Genomic DNA, 12,833 nt, shown 5'->3' on the forward strand with positions numbered 1-12,833 from the left:
GAATATACATTGATTTTATTTTCTTCATAAATTCATAAATAGCATTGGGGACGGATTTTATTTTATCGTTTATCGACATTATTTTTACGTATTTTTCCTAGTGTGCGATGGTTATGACTGCCTGAACAATGGTTGAAATAAAAATCTTGTACAGTTATTAATAAACTGTAGTTTGACAGATTGACTTATTGAATAAGAGTCCAATTATGATTCCTATTCAGCAATAAGATTATTTATGTTATGCATTGAGTGAGCCATATCTAACAAATCAAGGATGGCGCGGATGACAACGTTACCGGCGGATGATCAAATGTCAACAGTTCGAGACCCGATTTAGGACAATTTTAAAATGATTATATGAAAATAGCAATTCCTTCAAAATACGTTCATTGGAGATCTTGATGGTGTTACCTTCTATGCGTTATTATTTTCGAAGAATTCACATGTAGCCGAATTGAGGCTTAGTAAAATGCTTATTAAAGGTTTAATGAATCAGTTAATAAAGTTGTTTTTCAAAATGAGATGTTGTAGTTGTATAACTTCGCCAGAATTGTGTGAACAAAGCTTGAACAGAAGTTGTGATAAGAAATAGTACAGACATAATTCAACACAGCGCTGAATTAAATCATCACACTGATGTTAGTTCAACTAGTGAATGTTTGTTGGGTTGGGTCAAATTTGTTTAAAATTCCACCCAACACACTAGGCAGACAGAGAATGTATAACAAATTTATTGCAGATATTGTTATTTGTGACACATATATGTAGTTGATATAATTGTGATATAATTTTGTTCATAACTAACTGGACGACGGAGATCCATCGTAGCTTAGTAGGGAAAGCACTCTTTTAACCCTACCGAAGGAAGTGGATACCTTCCAATAGGTAATTTTTTATACTAAATCTTCTATAGTTCTGCAATTGCACAAATCGAGTGTTTTTAATGTGTGGTTATTGAAAGTCCGAGATTTTAAATTAGTTCCTTAGGGGGGGTGTAACAGCCGGGGTACGATTTTCAACAGATCCAGTCAATTTATTTGTTTCGCGGATGACATGGACATTGTCGGCAGAACATTTGCAAAGGTGGCAGAACTGTACACCCGCCTGAAACGTGAAGCAACAAAAGTTGGACTGGTGGTGAATGCGTCAAAGACAAAGTACATGCTTGTGGGCGGAACCGAACTTGGATCCTTGCTAACGGCTGATAACAATGTTAGTCGTGAAATACGAAGGCGCATCCTCTGTGAAAGTCGGGCCACCGCACCAGATGTGTCATGTACAAGACGCTAATAAGACCGGTTGTCCTCTACGGACATGAAACATGGATAATGGACTTGCAAGCACTCGGAGTATTCGAGAGACGGGTGCTTAGGGCCATCTTTGGCGGTGTGTAGGGCCATCTTTGGCGAACCCAGTATCCAGAAGGTAGCTAAAGCAAGAAGGGTACGATGGGCAGGGCATGTTGCAAGAATGCCGGACAGCAATCCTGCAAAGATAGCGTTCGCTTCCGATCCGGAAGGTACGAGACGACGTGGAGCGCTGCGAGCGAGGTGGGCAGACCAGGTGCAACACGACTTAGCGAGCGTGGGGCGCATTCGAGGATGGAGAGATGCGGCCTCGAACCTGTTATTGTTGCGTCAAATTGTTGATTCAGTGTTATCTGTTTAGATGTAAACTAAATAAATGAGAAAAAAAAATAGATCCATAGGGCGTCCACAATGTCTCTTTTCCATTTATAAATAAGAAAACCTGAAAACACTAATTTGAGACATTCATGAGAAACAGTGTAAGTGTTGGGAGACATTTTAAAATTAAGGTACGTGTCATATGAATATAAGAATGCATTAAATTGTGCCAATATTTCTTTAAAATTTGAAATTTATATCTATGTTTGATTTGACAGCGTCCATTCTACAGTGCCAACAAAAGTGCACAATTCAATCCAGAAAAAAAAGTTCGTACCATTTCCCAGTCTATTACGTTAACACAAGACCGTTTGTTATCCCTTTCCATTGTGACTGAAAGTAGGACCTACTTCCGGTCGTCCCCTACCGCAGCTCTCAGTGAAGCCCTGCGACTTTCTGTCCCACGTTCGACGCAACTCTCAGTCCAACATCCAATTATGGTGCAAACTTGGCAGGAGGTCGGTTCAATGCGATGCATGAGGAAAGCATTTCGATGCCAATTGTAGAGAATAATCGGAAGAAAACTCCAGTCTCGTCCCGGACCCGCCGAGAGTCAAGTCAAACTTTTCGCCGGCTTTTCCCCCTATGGTGAATGGCGGGCGATTCTCAATAGCATTGCCATGTACGAATCGAGCCCTGGCAGTGATGGCCATTTTTTCCCGCTGGCTGCGAGCAACTGCAATAAGCAATCAACTTGAGGAGCTTTGAGGTCATACGTACGTATGAATGTGCCGATAGAGAAAAGTCTATCTGTATGTTTGGATATGTTTATGCTAGCTGCCGATCTGGCCCGACCCTCCTTCTGTAGTGGATCCCTCGAGGGAACCAGCAATGATAGCAGCCACCGAGTGCGTTGTCTTGCTATCAAGTGCCTCATCCATCGTCGAGAAAACGAATGGCAATCGTTGGCCATCGCCGCTGCCGCCGCTCCAATGGGCTTTTGGGATGGGAAGCTTTATTGGTTTTTATCGCTTCCTGTTGCCGTCAATTGTGCCGCGATAGATCCGTAAATAATTGACCACTGAGGGAACGAAAGCTAATAAATTGATTTAAGCTTCAATAATTAAATTACGCTGAAGTGACATATTTCTCTACAACAGCAGACCGGATAGATCATCAAACACGAGCAATGCTGCGCAAAATGAACGGCATGGGAAATCATTATTTCTAATTAGCACCGTAGGAAGGACGAAACCGGTGTACTGAAAGGGTAAATCACAACTTTTGCCACCCATTCAATCAAATTCCGTCGTAAACCATTGGAGAACGGATGCTGTGAATACTGGATCAACAACTGTTAATCCAATCTGACTGGTAGCTATAAAAGGAGATAAAGCCAAACCACAGAAATGACCATCGAGTATACTCTCTCCCATTGATACTTCATCATCATCATGAAGTGAGATTGAATGATGTTCCTTAGACCGTTGCGATAATTATAGATATAGGGTAACGGGAAGTAATGTTATCCTCGGATGTAATGTTGACTCATCACAAATATTAATCAATAATTTAGCAATTAGCGTTTTGAAGGGAGATATTAATCACTGTTTATTAATAAAAGTGTACCAAGGACATTTATGTTACATTACGCAGGAGTCATGCATTTCTTCAAGTGATAAGAGTAAAAAACTTGCGTGAAAAATTAATTACGTAGCGCAAAAATCGACCATTTTCAACCCTCCCTCCCCCCATATTTCACACTTTTTGTATGAATCATCAACATTTTTTGTATGGCCTGTCACACTTCACTCAACCACCCCTCCTCCTCTCTAAGGGTTACGTAATTTATGGATGTTGCTCCAAACCTTTTTTTAGTGGCTACTTGAGTAGTAAGTAGTATTTTTCATAGACTTCCCTTTTTTCGCACAATAGATTAGCATTCATATTAAATTAACAATTTTCATTATCAGTATAGTTACACAAATAACCAAAACTACTACAGTGAAATCTCCATAATTCGATGTTCTGTGTGGTGAAGAAAACGGCCCTAAGTCGAAGTAATTTTCCAATGCATTACACCTCGCTAACTCGATTTTATCAGAAACAGTTACATGCAAGATATAGTCAGATTAGAAGTTAGAAGTAAAAAGTGATAAGCGAGAAGTGAGAAATTGAGAAATGGATTGCGAGTGATTTGACTCTGCGTCCAATTTGGGAATCTCGAGCTCGTTCAGTAGCCGCTAGGTTGCGAAGGCCGACGGAGGTCCTTCGTAGCTTAGTTGGTTAAAGCACCAGTCTAGCGTACTGTAGGGTCATGGGTTTGAGTCCCATCGAAGGGAAAGTGGTTACCTCCAATACATTTTCCAAATCAATATCTTCCACATAACGTACATATCCATATACATATGAGTTTTCATAACATTGTAAATTAACGTCCAGGTCGGGTGGTTTAATCCCCGGAAATAGGCAATTAACTTTGATTGAACTGAAGTTAGAAGTGAAAAATGAGAAGTTAGAAGTGAGATATTCGAAGTGAGAAGTGAAAAGTGAGAAGTGAGAAATGAAAAGTGAGAAGTGCGAAGTAAGAAGTGGAAAGTGAGAGTTAAAAATTTGCAGTGCGAAGTGAATAGTGAGAAGTGAAAAGTAATAAGAGAAAAATGAAAAGTGAGAAGTGAAAATTAAGAAATGAAAAGGTAGAAGTTAGATGTGAAAAGTGATAAGCGAGAAATAAGTAATAATAAGTTAGAAGTGAGAAGTAAGAAATGAGAAGTGAGAAGTGCGAAGTAAGAAGTGGGAAGTGAGAAATAAGTGAAAAATATGAAGTGCGAAGTGAGTAGTGAGAAGTGAAAAGTTAGAGGTTAGAAGTGTAAAGGGATAAGTGAGAAAGAAGTTAGAAGTTAGAAGTGAGATATAAGACATTATAAGTGAAAAGTGAAAAATGAGAAGTGAGAATGAAGAAATTTGAAGTGTGAAGTGAAAAGTTAGAAGTGAGAAGTGCGAAGTAAGAAGTGAGTAGTGAGGAATAAGAGGTGAGAAGTGCGAAGTGAATAGAAGTGATAAATGAGAAATGAGCCAGTCAGAAGTGCGATATAAAAATTTATAAGTTAGAAGAGAGAAGTGCAAAGTGAAAAATGAAAAATGGAGTAAGTAGTGCGAAGTGAGAAATTAATAGTGAGAATTGTGGAATGAGACGAGGGTAGTGGGAAGAGGGAGATGAGTAGCGGGATGTACGAAGAGAGAAGTAAGAAATAAGTAGTGATAAGTGAGTTGTGAGAAGGGAGTAGGAAGAAGTGAGAAGTAAGGACCGAGGAACGAGAAGTAAGAAACAAGATTTTTTCTCTTTCCTTTGAAGGAAGAAATTCTTCTTTCTGTCTTATATCTCTCCACTAACTTTTCACGATTCAACATCTCGCTTCTCACTTCCCTTTTATAATCTCTCATTTCTCACACCTTGTACTGTTTATGTCACTACTCACATGCTACTTCTCACTTCGCAACTATAACTTCTCACTTTTCACCACTCACTTCTCAACGCTGACTTCTCACTTCTCATTTCTCACATTCCACTACTACCACTACAGCACACATCTCACTACTCAATACTCACTTCCATTTTTCATTACCCGCTTAAGTAGTGAACTCTGCACTTATTTGAAACATCTCATTTTATACTTCTCAGTTCTCGGAGTTCACTATTCACGTCGAACATTTCATTTCTCACTTCATTTAATAAGGAAACAAATTTCAACTACTCGACCAAAAGGTATTCTGCCAAATACGAATGTGTTCCCTATCTCGATACCTCCCTACTTCAATGGTCCCTCCAATATCAAGTAGAGGAGAGTTCACTGTACTACTACTTAACGGCTTTTACAGTGATTTATAGTGAATAATGCATCATCCTATCATCCGCTGAAAAAGCATCCACCATTAGGAAAATTTGCCAAGCATAAAGTTCATTTCGCTGGATATTTTTGATGGCTTCAATGAAGGATTGTGCACAATTATTGTTTGTTTTTTACTACTTGGTGTAATAAAAAAAAAGTAAGCTAAAGCTAAGCTAAAGCTAAGCTAAAGCTAAGCTAAAGCTAAGCTAAAGCTAAGCTAAAGCTAAGCTAAAGCTAAGCTAAAGCTAAGCTAAGTTGTTGCTACAAAGCTAAGCTGTTAAAGCTGTTAAAGCTAAGCTAAAGTTAAGCTAAAGCTAAGTTTAAAGCTAAGCTTAAAGCTTGCTTAAAGCTTAAAGCTGCTTAAAGCTGTTTAAAGCTAAGCTAAAGCTAAGCTAAAGCTTAAGCTTAAAGCTAAGCTGTTGAAAGCTAAGTTAAAGTTGTTTAAAGCTAAGCTGTTAAGCCAGTTGTTTAAAGTTAAATTAAAGCTGTTGCTTAAAGCCCTGTTGCCAGCAGCCCCAGTTGTGCTGTAAGCTTAAAGCTGTTAAAGCCCTGTCCAGCTGGTGCCAGTTAAAGCCCCAAAGCTAAGCTGGCTGCCAAAGCTGCCTTAAAGCTAAGCCAGTTGTTTAAAGCTGTGCCCTGCTTAAGCTAAGCTAAGCCCCTAAAGCTCAGCTTCACAGCTTGCCCTGTCAGCTCCAGCTCCTCAGCCCGCTCCCAGCTCAGCCCAGCCAGCCCCAAACCAGCCCCAGCCCGCCCCAGCCCCTGGCTCCAGCCCAGCCTGCCCCGCCCAGCCCCCAGCCCCGCCCAGTCTGCCAGCTGCCCAGCCCAGCTGGCTCAGCCCTGGCCAGCTGGCCCCAGCCCAGCCCCAAAGCTCCGCTCAGCCTCAGTCCCCAGCCCGGCTCCAGCCCCCAGCCAGCCTGGGCCCCAGCTCCTGGGCTCCAGCTCCGCTCAGCCTGCCCAGCCTGGGCTCAGCCTGCTCAGCCGCCTCAGCCTGGCTCAGCCCCAGCCTGCCAGCCCCGCTCCAGCCTGCCTCAGCCTGGGCCTCAGCCCCTGCTCAGCCTGGGCTCAGCCTGCCCAGCCTGCCTGTCCAGCCCTGCCTCGTGCCCCAGCCTGGGCCCAGCCTGCTCAGCCTGCTCAGCCCACCAGCCCCAGCCCGCCTGCGCCTGCTCCGCTCAGCCCTGGCTCAGCCTGCCCAGCCCGCTCAGCCCTCTGCCTCGCTCAGCCTGCCAGCTCCTGCCTCCCAGCCCCTGCCTCAGCTCCGCTCAGCCCTGCCTGTGCCTCACCAGCCCCAGCCACTCAGCCCGGCAGCCTGTAAGCCTGCCCCAGCCTAAGCTGCCCGCCCAGCCGTTTGCCCGGGCTCCGCGCTCAGCCTCCGCCCAGCTGGGGTGCCCAGCCTCACGCTTGTGCCCAGCTCAGCTTGCTAAAGCCTGCCCCGCTAAGTGCCCAGCCCGCGCGTTTAAAGCTGCCCGCCGCTTAAAGCTTGCTGCCTGCCCAGCCTTGTTTGAAGCTGGGCTAAAGCTGTTTAAAGCTCAGCCTGGTTTAAAGCCTGCCTGTGCTTAAAGCTAAGCAGCTGTTTCAAAGCTGTAAGCTAAGCTTTAAAGCTGTTGCCAGCTTGCCTGTTTAAAGTTGTTTTAAAGCTTGTTTAAAGCTAAGCTTGCCAGTTGCTTAAAGCTGTTTAAAGCTAAGCTAAAGTTGCTTAAAGCTGCTCAAAGTTAAGCTAAAGTTTAAGCTGTTTAAAGCTAAGCTAAAGTTGTCAGTTAAAGCTAAAGTTTTGCTTTAAAGCTAAGCTAAAGCTAAGCTAAAGCAAAAGGTAAGCTAAAGCTACATCAAACGAAGCTTGGCAAAATATTAAACATGAATCGAATGTGAATGGCAGCATCACCACTATATGGATTTAATTAAATTTAAGTCTGAGAGTTTCTGCATCCAAATGCATAGATGGTATGAGTTATCAGATTTTATAAACCACATAACGTGGTCATTTCAAACATTCCAAAGCAATGGAAAGAAGCACTCAAGCTTTGTGGTTATAAATTCTAGCAATATAATTAAATTACAGTTTACTAGTCAGCATGTCACCAACTTTCTCGTACAATAAAGCAATGTCAAAGTTCAAGCCAAGTGTGCAGTATCATCTCTGAACTCTGAATACGATTCCCATATATCATTCGAGGATGCACAAGTTCCCTTGCACCACCGTAGGTCAACCACTTTTTCCATTCCACACACAGGGAGTGGAAATTACGCTCAAAACGCTAACCTAATGTCCCTTGTTCTTGCCGCTTTCGAACGTAGCTATTCTATTCTCTAATAAACTGGAATATGGAACTGACGTCTGGTCGGTCGAACTCGGAAACAAAGATGCTGCCATGTACCAGTGCACATACATAAATACATACACATATAGTCCTTGTCTTCCAGTCCCGTGGCAGGCGGAGTCTCATATTGCACTAGAGAGCAATAATTTGCAACCACTATTTACTGCATAAATATTAAAACTTCCGCTTTGCTTCGGAAGGTACTTCCTCCGTTCGTCCCATACAAATTTCCCAAGTCCTCCGGGGTTGCGTCTCATAGGAAGGAGAGAATGGAGATGAAAGTTTTGGCAGAGAAAATTTACATCCAATTTTGTAAATATCCTATTGATTATTTATTCAGTTAGACTAAATTTGATAATTACACTGGAAGATAATTAAAAATTTCAAGTAAGTAATTAACTTTGGTTTAAAAACAATATTTAAAATTGATTGCACAATATAATATAAACAGGACTACAGTTTAGAATATGGACAATTTACTTCTGGACACAGTTCAGCATCATCACTACTTTTCTGACATCATCAACCCCATTATCCTTCTTGTCCGGTATCTTGTTTTAAAAGTAGCAGTTTCCAAGTTGTCGTAATTTACTGCTAATGGAGAAGCGCAATACGGTAAGGAGGGTATAGGAAGAAGGGGTACATGCACACATACCCATTTGAAGTCAACTCAACCCCCGAGGGAACACCATTTGGGAAGTGAACTTCGGAGTAAAACAGACTGTTTCTGCTTCTTGTCGTGTCGCGAACCTGGCAAGAGCTTTCCAAAGGGCGGTTGCTTTTCTGAACACCGACTGCCGCCGCCATGTGACAAAGAAAGCACGTGAACATATGGAACAGGATCTTTCCGAGACACAACGGAACGGAGGGTGGGGAAGGATGCCAACCGACGAAAGCTATTATTGTCAGCCGGAACAAGAACATGATCTGCCACTGAGATTTTTCTCGCTCAATTCCCTTGTTCAGCCCCACAGCCTCCATCGTCATTCTCAACAACTGCGAGGACTACATGTTTCACTTGCTTCAGTTGTTTCCTCCATTTGGATCAAATTTCATATCTACGTGGAATTCAAGTTTAAGCCAGCAGATACCCTATCAAGAATGCATAACACAATAATAACAAAGGGAGTTATACCTATATGTATTTTAGAAAAAGATTGTAACAAAATTTGATATAAATTTGGCTGGTTAGTTGTTAAATAACAAACATTATAACAAATATCCCTTTAGTTGTAACATAATCATAACAGAGACTGATACCTTTATATCAATCAACATTATAACAAACTTGATGTTGATTATTCGGTACAAATCTATGCGAGTAATTGCCTACATTATGGATAAAATTCGACACGTTACAAACGACGGATTCTTATTCATAATGGGCAATTAACTTGTACCAGTATGTCTATTGAACGTGGTTCAGTTAAACTGAAGATGGTTAACCAAGAATTTTGATTTCTAATACCTGTGTACAAAAATGTAGGCATTTTCGGAAAAAATAAGCATAACTAATATGATATGAAATTAAACAGGTCAAAGACACATTTCATCGAATTATTGAAATATATCACACGTTGTTTTAAGAACAACCATTAATATATTTGAGCTAAAATTTGGATATGCTTCGACGATCAAGTAGTGTCAAATTTGAAATAGGATTACACTCATTTCTGGAATAATGAATATACCTACTTCTCGAAAAAATAGTTCCAACTGGTCGATTGATGTTCAAATGACTTTCTTAAAAGAACATTAAAATCCAATGGGCAAAATATACTTTAAATTATATTTTCTGGCAGGCAAGAAGGTAGGAAGGTAAAACCACATTATAACACAAATGTAAAAGCATCTGTTATTTATAACAACAGTCGATATAAGTGATCAAATATCAATTTTCTTTATCTTTATCCTAACAAAATTTTAGCAGTAATTAGTTACGGTGATTCCAAAAGTATTCGTCTATGTTTTCTGGAAAATATCGAAATTGGAATATACTAAACTAAAAAATTAAACTAACGATCACATTGTGTGTCAAATTAATGTATTTATTTTTATTATTAAAATCAGACAGAAAAACAAAACAATAAGAAAAACAAGTGTAACAGAACAACAATCTATCAGTATGTGCTCAAAGAAAAGTATGCGAAAATCGAAAATAGACATTTCCTACTTGACAACAATAGTAATTGAAATTTATTTGCGGAGTGAAAAACTGTCGAAATGGCAACGTATGAAATCATGAAACCGTGAAAATAATACTGTATCATTTGAAATTTTTGCTTGATTCTTATGGATGCAACAAATCGAACTGGAACCGCTTTTGATGGTTCGATCAAAAACAAGATGCGTTTTCGATCTCTCTTATTCTAGTATTTCTAGAATTTATCTCTGTTTTGAATAATAATTATGAATAATGAATAATTATAGAGAAGTCTTCTACCAAATTTAAAAGAAAGTTTTCGATTTCGCTTGTATCACGCTTTAGATTTATATTTTAGTATAAAACATGGAGATAGATGAATACTTCTTGGATACGGTGTGTTTCAAAGTTTTGTTAGACAATTTAGTGATCTCAAAAACATCCTAAACCAAGTTTATAATAGCCTTACCTTTGCACTCATTAACACAACATGATATAACAATGTTGTCATTGCGTAACTAACGGAAAATCCTAGGGGGGCTAGAGTTTTAGATTTCTTTTCACGCATTACTCAAACGAATGGGTATTGTTTATTACATTGATCATTTTATTAAAAATTAACAATAAAAAGTAACATGAAAAACAGTGTTGTTTACAGTTGTCCATTGCTCTTTTTAATTAGCATTTAATCGTCGAACTGATTTGTTAAACTGTTTCACCACTGCTTCAACGCCAACTTCCTTGAGCAACGATGATTCAATATGAAGTAAAGCTAGGGAAGAGAATCGATCCTGTCCCATCGTAGTACGAAGCCATGTTTTGATGCGTCGCATTGCTGAGAAACTTCGTTTAGCAGGTGCCGAGCCTATAGGAATAGTGGAAGCGATTTGAAACATCTTGTGAAGATTCGCCATGGCACGTGTATCTATGTTTTCTCTTACGAATTGCAAATCCCACTCCGATTCCTTCTTCAGTACTCTGAGGTAGTTTTTGTAAACACGCATCTCTGACTCCAAGTCAATTATGTTAATGTCAAGTTTTGGAGCATAAATATCTACAGCTTTGCCTCCTTCAACCTGCAGCCCCTGAAACAGTCAATGGCTTCTGCGATATCCAAGTTAGCAAACCGACTCTCAATACCAGAAATTATTGACAGGATACGCAATGCTGTGCCAGTAATCTAATACTCAGTGTTTCATCTGAGGGTTCTTCCGCTGATATCCGTAACATATCTTCAAGACGGCGGTTTTTACAACCCGCCTTTTTCGACTCATTCTATTTGACTGCAAATCAATGTCATACCTCATTGAAAATGTCAAAATTTTCTGCCACAAGTCCTCAAAATTTTTCGCCCCAGCTTCAATGTATCCAGCGTTCCACGAATCAATTTAGCTGATCCGCGAGTTGACTCCGTTTTTGGAAATATTTGAGAGAACATTCATAATAGAAAGAACGAAATCCATTATGAAAAGGCAAACAACAAAATCGGGATTCACAATTGCGGAAAGAATGCCGTTTACTGTTATTGAATCTTATCCGCACTTCCTTTGACAGTGATTTATAATGCCTCAAAATTCTCAATTAGGCGGCACAATTTTGTATCGGCAATTCCATCTTGTTGTGCTCAAGCTACCAATTTCTTTAACCGTTAAACCAAGAGCTTTTGAGTTTCCACGAAAGCGGAATGTCTTCTTCTTCTTATTGGCATTACATCCCCACTGGGACAGAGCCGCCTCACAGCTTAGTCTTTATTAAGCACTTCCACAGTTATTAACTGCGAGGTTTCTAGCCAGTTACCATTTTGCATTCGTATATCATGAGGCTAACACGATGATACTTTTATGCCCAGGGAAGTCGAGATAATTTCAATCCGAAAACCGGAATCGAACCCAGCCACCCTCAGCATGGTCTTCTTTGTAGCCGCGCGTCTTACCCACGCTAAGGGCCCAAGAAAGCGGAATGTGTGTAGTTTATTGTAATGTATGTAGAGATTCAATTATGTTGAAAAATGAAGCTGCTCTCTTTATTTGCTTACACGCATCCATGATGATCGAATTAACCTATGAGCCATGCAATAAACATAAATGGCTTCAGAGTGTAAATTCTAATCAATTTCTGCACACCGTTGTGCTCGCCTTTCATTACTGATGCTCCATCGTGACTGTGCTACCATACATGACGTACCAATACGCTCAATGATCACCGCTGGATAGCTTCTGATAAGCTAGAAGCATTTCTCGAATGAGAGCAGTCGACGAAACAATGAAACTCTCCTAATGCAGTGACCGTCAGGATATCGTAGAACCACCGCCATTTGCTCTTCCTTAAAACACCTTGCCTCGTCAACTATAACGCTGGAGTATACGCGCTAGAATTTTGTCACGTATTTTATTTTTGATTTCAGATGCCGCCAAGTTTATCACTTCATTTTGAATCTTAGGGCTATGTAATTTGTTTTTCGATCAAAGTGCTTACTAAATTGTTCATCATATTTAGCGAACAGTTGACACTGTCACTGACAGAATTCCAGAAAATTTCCTCTATTGCTAGATTCTTCATTTTCTCTATGTCCTCTCAAAGGAAGACCCTGTCTCCCCAAGCAAAGAATTATGTCAAAAGCTTTTCCACATAATTCGAAATCTCTGTATCCTGCTGATATTTTTGCTCAAATACGAGCTCTGCAACAGATTTGTTTGTCTGTTTGTGATTCACAAACTTTTCGTTGCATTTCTTATGAAAGCAGGATGATTCGTGTTTCGCAAAGCATCCAGTAGTTTTTTTCCATTTGTTATAACCGGTAGAAATAAAATATTCGCGTTGATCTCGGGTTCGATTTCAACTGACATTTCATGACAGTCGG

At 40.3% G+C, this 12,833-nt stretch overlaps 1 protein-coding gene across 1 annotated transcript; it reads left to right on the forward strand.

The window, feature by feature from the left end:
* The first annotated feature begins 4,841 nt into the window (after positions 1-4,841).
* Positions 4,842-6,843, forward strand: LOC134222850 (uncharacterized). The gene is made up of 2 exons (XM_062701998.1): positions 4,842-4,869; positions 6,206-6,843. Exons 1-2 carry the CDS (start codon positions 4,842-4,844, stop codon positions 6,841-6,843), a joined length of 666 nt encoding a protein of 221 aa, XP_062557982.1.
* Positions 6,844-12,833: the final 5,990 nt, after the last annotated feature.

This window comes from Armigeres subalbatus, chromosome 3 (genome assembly GCF_024139115.2).
Source record: "Armigeres subalbatus isolate Guangzhou_Male chromosome 3, GZ_Asu_2, whole genome shotgun sequence".
In the NCBI taxonomy this organism is placed as follows: domain Eukaryota; kingdom Metazoa; phylum Arthropoda; class Insecta; order Diptera; family Culicidae; genus Armigeres; species Armigeres subalbatus.